At 45.0% G+C, this 9,291-nt stretch overlaps 1 protein-coding gene across 8 annotated transcripts in view; it reads left to right on the forward strand.

Annotated features, from left to right (window-relative positions):
- GRIA1 (glutamate ionotropic receptor AMPA type subunit 1) overlaps window positions 1–8,821 on the forward strand; it is a 186,859-nt gene extending 178,038 nt beyond the window's left edge. For 5 of the 8 annotated variants that reach the window (XR_014572352.1, XM_083798708.1, XM_083798709.1 and 2 more), the window contains 2 exons: window positions 3,370–3,504; window positions 5,871–8,821. Coding sequence is in view for 5 of the 8 variants with exons in the window: in XM_083798708.1 (XP_083654834.1) it covers window positions 3,370–3,504; window positions 5,871–6,059 (324 nt within the window). In the remaining 3 variants the exon portion in view is untranslated. Of the gene's footprint in view, window positions 2,891–3,369; window positions 3,505–5,870 lie in introns of those variants that run through there. The other 3 variants (XM_083798710.1, XR_014572351.1, XM_083798711.1) reach the window with 3 other exon arrangements.
- Window positions 8,822–9,291: the final 470 nt, after the last annotated feature.

Here is a 9,291-nt window from a genome sequence, read left to right on the forward strand (position 1 = left end):
ACAAAACAGGAGACAAAGCCTCGGTGTGGCGTGCACCATCGCCTGCCCTTCATGTGCCCCAGGTCAATGGAAGCGACGAGATGCTGCTCCCACCCAGAGAACCTCTCTGCAAGTCCTGCTGGGAGAGGAGAGGAAGCAAACAGGAAAAGGAGAGGATGAGCAAAAAGTCAAGCAACACCACGGGAGCAATTTCGCTTCCCAGCCTCGCTCACACCAGGCTGCGTCATCGGCGGTGTCCCCAAAGCACTCCTCAGTGCCCTGCTGCGGCTGCCCATCTCCTTGGCTTCCTGCAACAGGGGCTCACTGGGAGAAACCTGACTGTGGTGCAGAGGGTAAATGCAGCTGCTCTCCCCATCCCAGCAGGCTTGCTTGCTGCTGTGCCTTGCTGTGCTTTCCTTGGCCTTCCCTGCTGCTGGAAGAGACAACTTTCAGTTCAAACCAGTTGTCCAAGATAGTAATAATGGTAATTATAATGCCACAAAGCAAACAGGTGAACTACAGCAGGTCTAAAACTAGTTGTATGAAGTACTGGTGAAGTAAACTGCTTTGGTTCGTCTCCTCAGACTTAACCGGTCAGTTTGGTGCTGGCTTTTCTTCAAGAAGAAACTGGACAGAAAGAACCAGCAGCCTTTCCTGGCTGCCAGAAATCCCTGCCCTTGCAGCTGGCTGAGAAAGTTCCCTGTTGGACCATGGCCCCCAGACTTGGGGGTGGAATTACAAAAACATCGTGGCCAACAAAACTTTAAACTCATGTATTCCCATGAAGCCTAATTTTTCAAGGATCTGTGGCTGCAAGTCAAAGATCCACGTGGACTCCCTGATGCCTGCTTGAGTTGATACATTTATTTAAGTGAGAGCATTAATAGGTTTTCTCTTCTCCGCAGCTTGGACAGCCTTAGTATCTTGGAGATCTCCACCCCTCTGTCAAATCAAGCTGAAAGTATAAGCTGGAAATTATTAGTAAGACAGACAAATAGGCAGCTCTACTTCCCTGTCCCCATCCATCCCTTCATACAGGAGCTAATCAGCCACTTTTCATTAAGGAGCCAGGCTTAAAGATTAGGATGTCAAGGAGGGCAGCCCACCTCCAGTGGCTTTGTCCATCCTTCAAGCTGGTGCAGCCCCTTCAGACTGCCTTTGAGGCTTCTCAGAGAAATTGATCTGTTTTTCTGAATCTTTATTAAAAAAACTCCCTACATTTTTCAGCTGGCGCTTATGAGGGTTTCCCAGTAATCTGCAAAGAGATAAGTGAACAAAGGTACAGTCAAGCCTGGAAGAGAAAAATGTATGACAGCAGATTGTAAAAGACCAGATAAATTATCCTTCAAATATGGAAACTGCAAAAATTAAGCCTATATTTGCAGAACTCACTGATTACAGAGAGCACACAGGAAACATTGACAAGACTACAAACTGACCAGCACGTGAAGGTTACACAAGAGAGGAATCAAAGCTGTCCACCAGTGGAGACCATCACATCTGCAGCAGTGTAACACACATGGTGACAGCAGTGAACCTCTTGGCAGCAATGCCGATCAGTGAAGCATGGAAAATGAGATCACTTATAAAGATTTTTACAGCGACCAAAACTCTGCAGGGAAAACCCCTAACCAGACGTCAGAGGGTTCAGGTTGGAAAGTTTCTCCCCATGGCACTGGAACCAACAGCACATGCTCGAGCTGGGCAGAAGGCTTCGCAGCTCTGCATGGACAGTGGGACCAGACGAAGGAGAAGCGGTAAAAAAAAACCAAAATTTTTTTTATCATTCCTGACTGCAATCTTCTTTTCTTCCTATTGAGAGAGAGAGAAATAAATAAAGAAGGGAAGAAAGAGAACATTCCAAGAAGTTCTCTTCTGTTACGGGAGCTTTTTAGCTTTGAAAATTGAAATGTTTTCATGCTTTGTAGGTCAACTTTTTTGCCAACAGATCCTAGTTCTCCAAAGGACAGAATCTTTTGGCAAACTGTACCTGCCTGAAGGATGGTGTTGTTGCCTGATGGACTGCTCTTGACTCAAAACCCTCCATGTTCACATTGGTTTTGGACCTTTTTGACACTGTTCCAGTATTGCTCTCTGCTTCCCCACTGTTTGTCCATCCCAAAAAGATGCTGAGGAAAGTGAGTGAATCAACTGTCCTAGAAGGGCAAGGAACAAGCCGTGCCACCCACCCATCCATGTGTCCACGGAGTAGCAGGAAACACCATGAACTACACAAAGGCTTCCTTCCCAACTGGAGACATGTCTACAGGGCATAAATATTATTCTTTATCTGCATCTCAAATGAGCTTTATGCAGTTTTCATCCATCGTCCAGTGAGCAGAGCTATCAATGCTGGTCAAACCTTGGTCACACCATCAGGGCCTGCCCTGGGGAAGCTGTGCTGGAAGTAGGTAGCAAGTTGATATTGCAAGGCAACAAGAAACATGGAGCAAGGCACCTCAGCCTGGTTGGACTTTAAAGAGAGAGCCTGACCTAGAAACAAGAGCCTGGTACATGGAGCTGAGCTTTGGTCCTATCCCTGACCCAAAAAATCCACCTGGAGGACAGGGCTTGGAGAGCAGCACTGAGTGACATGGGGGTTGGACGTGGGGACTCAGTTTCCCTGCTGGTGAAATGAGTCACTCCGAGACTCGCCTCTTCCCCAGAGAGCCGTGACCATTCATTAGGCATTGCAAAATCAGAACATAGATGCTGTCTGTGAGTAGCAGTCCATTAATAGCCCTATTTATTGCAAACCAAATAATTAGCTTAGACATGCATCAGCGGGTCTTGATTGCATATGAAATAACTGTCTTATTACACAGAAATGAGATGTGTTTATGAGGATAGCTCAGGTGTCACCTCAACCTCAATATTGGAGAGGAAAGGAATTAAAAAAAAAAAAAGAAAATCCAGTCATTTCGATGTGTTGCTCAGCAACAGAATTTGCGGGGGAAACAATCTAGGAAAGAAAGAATGAGCATTTCCAAGAGAGCAGGTTATTTCAGGCGAGACATCAGGGACAAGCAAATGTCACACAGGCGGAGAACATTTTTTTTTCTTCTTTAATCAATAATTTAAACTAGGCATTTTGGGTAAATAAGCATTTAAGTTAGATGATTGAAAAACGGCGATCCCAAACCTTTACAAAGAGTCACATTGCTGAAAAAATGTATATTTGTTTGTTTGAGGGAAACATTAGATTTACTAGACACTAAATTAAAAATTGAAAATGCTCTTAGAAATGTCACATGTTCATTGAAAGAGGGAGATGATGTAATGCCAACATTGCTATATTGTGCAATGTCTCTACCAGAGCAATCTCATATTAATTTTGTTGTTCTCCTTCCCACATGCCCTCCCCTCCCTCTCTTCTCCTTTCTCTTCCAGGACAAGACGAGCGCTCTGAGTCTCAGCAATGTGGCGGGGGTTTTCTATATCCTCATCGGTGGGCTCGGACTAGCCATGCTGGTTGCCTTAATCGAGTTTTGTTACAAGTCCAGAAGTGAATCAAAGCGGATGAAGGTGGCAACCCATTCCCAGGCCTTTCACACCTTCTGTCTGATACCACCCCATCTCCAAAGCTGCCTTCAGAGACGGATGCAGCCCAGACCATGGGTGGAAAGCCAAGACATAGGGATAATGAAGTGACCTTATCACTTGACTTGCTAGAAAGGAATAGAAGCATCAGAGGAAGCTAAAAGAGGCTCAAGTGGGCCATAGTGGGTAGCTGATGCAAGATCAGACGTGGCATAATGCTAGTTCAAAATCCAGATATAGAGCAAAATCATAGCACAAATGGTAACAGGAACACATTGCCATTCCTTAAAATTAAAGAAAGCAGACTATGGCAATGTGTGTGCAGCATGGATGAAGTGTGTTGGGGTTGGTGTGATATAGCCTTTACTGCAATAAAAAAAAAAAAAAAAAGTTAACAGCAAGATAAAACTGGGGTAGTGCAGTAATGAATCAGATCCTGTTGTTCCCTCTGCTGGCATCCTGCTGGCACCATTTGCAGGTAGGCAGCAATGATAGATGCTCAGAGCATTTGCCAGATTTCCAGCCTTTAACCCCAGCTGGACAATGTTCTCCCACATACATAAGTACATGCCCTGGAGTGGGTGATGTGGGGTCTCCAAATTAAGATTTATGGGATCTCTTAGAGAGAAACTGGGCCCTGAGATCTCCTGAAATGTTTTATTTCTCCACTCTGTCATGCTCTTGCGGAAGTGTACTTCCTATGACCCAGGAGATTCGTTTCAGGCCTAAATTCTGGTCTGCCCAAATTTCAGTGTCATGTCAAGAGGGATTAGATTTGAGAGCCCTGGGAATACACGTTTAATGCAGCATCTGTGGAACAACTGTGTCTTGACTCAGATGACTAGCAGAGGTTATCCCTTATACAGATACTGTTTTGCACGAGGGTGCAGCAGGATCTGTGCTGTAACAGTAACGCATCCCATTTCTTCTTCATCTTGACCTCTCCCATGAGCATGGAAGTCAGTATAGTATACGAAATATGCAGAAAATTTCATAAAATTTAGAGAGATTTTTACTTCCCCGGGCACTGAAACATACCCAGAATCAAAAGGAAAATAAGCAATCATTCCTTTGGGTTTAATGTCACCATTTCACAACATGCTTAACGTTTTGTCAGCAATAATAACATTTCTCATTCACTGAAAATGTGCAATAGCTCTTTTCCCACTGAGATTCAGAAAATTCTACAGGCAGTGAGAGGTACACTGAGCTCAGGGGTAAATTAAGGTATGCAATTAATATCCCTGAGTATAAAAGAACTAAATTGTAATTGCTGTCTACAATGTAAAGCAAGGTATGTCACAAAAACACTGTGACAAGAGTATCACTGTGCAATAGCTCCATAGCTTTAGTCCTAAGGAGATTCTGCCCTGGTGTTGGCTTCTCTGCGTTATCCAAAATGCCCCAATAGCTCGTGTCAGTGCTGGCTTGCAGTGCTTGTGCCATCTTATAACCAGCCACCATGGGAATTACTTCTCCTAATTGGTGTTATCTGGTCTCTTAGCCTGTCTCCTACCATCAGTGGTCCCACCTCAAGGGCATTCTGTGGAGCCCAGTGCCCAGAAAGATGGCTCAAATCCCCTTCCACAGGGCCTCAACCCTTCCCCTGCTCAGCCAGCCTGACAGACACCGGGGCGAGCTGCAGATCCCACCAGCACAGGAGGCTGCTGCGTGCCTGGCGAGCCACTAAGTGACAGTTTCTGAACAGCCCTTCCAGATTTAGCTGTTGTGGATGGTTCTTCACCTGGGCATCCCAGATCAAAACAGACAGGAGTGTCCTTGAATGCAAAGAAACCAAAAGAACTTCATCTCTTAGTATAGTTGTTCTAAGCAACCAATTTCCATAGATCTCGTAAAGCAAATGTTTTGGACAGTATCTGGAACAGGAAGATGAGATTTGGTTTCCTGAATTAGGTTTGCATTTCCTGGCTACCTCAGTTATCTCTGTAGACAAAAACAAAGGCTCATGCTCAGCTTCTCACACGAGGAAAGTTAAACATATGCTTGCAGTGAGTCAGAGTCCACCACATGTAACAGAACAGGAGTAGTAATAGCATATCTATGGGGGAAGTGTATAGAATGATCCACTGTGGCTGTTCTGATGTTGTAGGGTTTGAATAGTTTTTACATATGGCACGTATGCTTTACACCCCAAAATACTGCTGAAACATTTAATTTTTAGCATGGAAGAGATGTGAATTAACAGATCAGACGCAGTAGGGACACGCAGAAAGCGAGAGTGAATGGAGACAAGGAGGGAGAGAACAGTAACAAAGACAAAACTGGTTTATATTGTAATTTCTCCAACATTGCTAAGGACAGGGGGAGACCCCCCTGTCTTTCCTAAAAAGGGTTTTTGTTTAATCCCACAGCAATCAATCAACGAAGCCATACGGACATCAACCCTTCCCAGGCCGGCTGCAGCAGGAGGCAGTGGAGAAAACGGACGTGTGGTCAGCCACGATTTCCCCAAATCCATGCAGACGATCCCGTGCATGAGCCACAGCACCGGCATGTCCCTGGGAGCTACGGGATTATAATTGGCCTTTTGACCCATTGCCTGGGTGAGAGCAGGGGCAGCCCAACTCCACCCCCTCCAGAGCCAAAACCAAACCCAACACCAACAAGACAAATGATGATGACAGAAGGGACAATTGGATGGATCTTCTCGAGGAAACCAACTCTATTTCCCTTTTTCTTTTGCAAACAGATCCACCGGCAGGAGAACAGAAACAGGTCTGTACTGCAATAAGGAGAGCGTAATGGGATTTAACAGACTCGTGAACCGTCCCTGATCAAAGAACCACTGGAACACTAATGAGGACTATGCCATTTTGTTTTAACTTGGTTGTTAATAAGTCTTAGTGTGTGCAATATATATATTTTTTCTTACTAATTCCTGTGGTGTCAGGGTAACATCAGCCCTTTCCCCTTTCCCTGCTCAGCCCTTTAATCTGATTTAGTTCGGGATGCAAACTATAACGTCTGAGCTACTAACAGCAAAAACAAAATCCGACGAATGGCAAGTCGAACTCCCTGCAGGGCATCAGCACTGACCCCTTTTCTCCATCACGATTCTGCCTTCCGTTGTTCTGTTGTGAACTCAGGGTGTGGAGTTAATGCAACAAGGCAGACAGGGCTGCGAATGGCTCTCCCTGCAACAGGAAGGACTTGACACAAGAAGAACCTGAACAAAAACATGAGGCTGTTTTACAGGGGCAAAGTCATGAGTGAGTTTGGAAACCCCAGGTAATCTGACGACAAAGAGATAATTCTTCCAGAGATGATGAGTGGCGGTTCAAGAGAAGGATCATGTGCCTGGAGAGGAGAGCATCATGCATGGCATACTAGAGCAGGTGGTCGGTCTAACAGCATGGTAGGCTGCTGTTTATGGAAGAGAAAAGGTAAATGCAGTATTCCCCTCACATGCCACTCTCCTGCCTAGGTTATTGGGGGCTAATAAGCAATTGTGAACCATTTCTTCATTGCTTAGCTTCTGTGTGTGTGCCCTTTTTGGTGGTCACGTATGGGAACCACCCTGAACCGGGAATAGACCATCACAAGACATCCAGTTCTAGACGGCTGCCTATTAACCAGTAAAACATGCTAGAAGTCACGGGGCTGCAATGGGACTATCGCAGACTTTTTGCTCTGAAATCCCTTTATGGCCATTTTTCTAATTACAAGGGACATTTTTTAGCTAGTTGGCCAGAATAGCTTCCTGGAAGAAACAGCTGAAGCAAACCACGGAGGAGACCCTACAAGAGCTTCATTCAAGCATCCATGACATTGGATAGCATCGGGGCTGGCCAGACTCAGCCTTCCTGTCAAGTTGTGGCCTGTACTCTGGGTACAAAGCCAAAAGTAGCAGATTCCCGCTTGTGTATCCTTAGGGAGGGGAAAGCATCCACAAGCCAGGAGAGCAGGCTGCTGACACCAAATTTGGAATTGCAGAAACCCACACTGCTGGGCAGAGAGATGGGAGTCCAGCTACAGGCACGGAGGTCAAAGGGGCAAGGATGGTTTTCCAGAACTGCACAAAAGACTCATTCTGTGAATCATTGGCATGGACAGAAAAATGCTTCCCACCCTGGTGAGCCTGAGACACCTCCCCAGAAGTGAAGGATCCCCAGGGGAGCATCTAGAGAGAGAAGATCTGCAGGGCAGGGACCATGGGGAACCCACTCGGCCTTGTCCCATCTCACAAGTCCATCACTGATGGCAAATCAAGTTCAAAACTTCTCACAGGGCTCATCAAATATCTGTCCGGGGACAGAGCTGCTAGTGGAGCATTTGGAACTTCTTTCTCACTCTCTCTCTTTTTTTTTTATTATTTTTTTATTTATTTATTTTTTTAATTTTCCTGCAACGTAGCAAGTGAGGAGCAGGAAAAGAAGGGATGCAAGTGAAGACAAAGTGATGCAGGCAAATGACTGGCACAGGTCTATGAGGAGGACCTGTCTATACAGCTGTCCATAAATAGAGCTGGAAGCTGCCTGAATGCCAGTTTCCATTAGTGTATTGTGCAGAGCAATATGTTTACCACCTTTAACACCAGCCTGGTCCAAAGCATCTGTTCCATTTACCTGCTTGTCCTGCAACACTTTGGAGACCAGTGAGACAAAGAATCAAGGTCTGAAGCTCAGGCACAGCATGTCTTGTGCCAATGTGCTTTCCTCTCTCCACTACTGCAAGCCCTTGCGATCTCCATCTCTAATTGCCCAACATGAGTTCTGTCATCAGCTGCTCCAAACACCTCTTCAGATCACTTTGTGTTGGTTACCGATATTTTTAATCCACTTTTCTTTCCTTATTTTTAACTTCAGTTCTGTGTAAGTGCTAGTGCAGTGGGAACATCCCTCAAGCTAGCCCGTTTCCATGCCCAGAGCCCTCGGATGCATCTCTTGCCCCGGCTCTTGCCGCATCCCGGACGTTGCCGCGGCACCGCTGGGTGCTGCGCCCTGTCCTCCTCCAGACACAGCCACCGTGGTGGCAGGGCATGGGGAGCCCAGCTGGGCAGGCAGACGTCGAAGCGCCCGTGCTAGGACTGGCCGCCTGTGACGTGAAGATGTGAGATGGAGTCTTCAAAGGCTTTTCATCGGTGGTGGGGTTAAAAAAAAAAAAAAAAAAAAAGAGGAATAGGACAAAAGCGTGGAAAAATGTTAACTTGTAATATGTATTTTTACTACACTTTTCTTAAAAATAGAGTAACGGTAAAACTCTTAAAGACATTGACATTTTTTCTCAACAGGAATCCATATTTAACAGTTTTGGCTTTCATTAAATTTTGCTCTTTGGTACCTGGATCTTTTATTTAACAGCTATATTTGTTTTAACTCTCTTTTTTCTTTTCTTTTCCTTTCTTTCTTTCTTTCTTTCTTTTTTCTTTTCCTTTTGGCAATACTGCAAAGGATTTTGCTTTATCAAACTCAACAGTGTTTTTATTTTCACATTCTCTTTTTTCAAGCAACATTTTTACTGGTAATTATTATTTACATAAAAATGAAACTATCAGCTGGAATTTCAGCACCAAGGATCCATGATGCATTTTTCATACCTGTCCATGCCATTTTGTGCCAGTGCTGGATGTGTGGAAGTGAAAATGATGTTATCCCTCAGGCAATATTACCCAACCTGAATCAAACGAGATTTCCTTGATTATTGCTGTGTCTGACTTGTGAACAGCAGCCAAATAAACTGCTTCAGGTTGAAATTGGGAATCTATCTAATATTTACCCAAGAGTCAGGAAACTAAATATTCATTGGGTTCAA

The sequence above is a fragment of the Anser anser genome (genome assembly GCF_964211835.1).
Source record: "Anser anser genome assembly, chromosome: 14".
NCBI classification, from domain to species: domain Eukaryota; kingdom Metazoa; phylum Chordata; class Aves; order Anseriformes; family Anatidae; genus Anser; species Anser anser.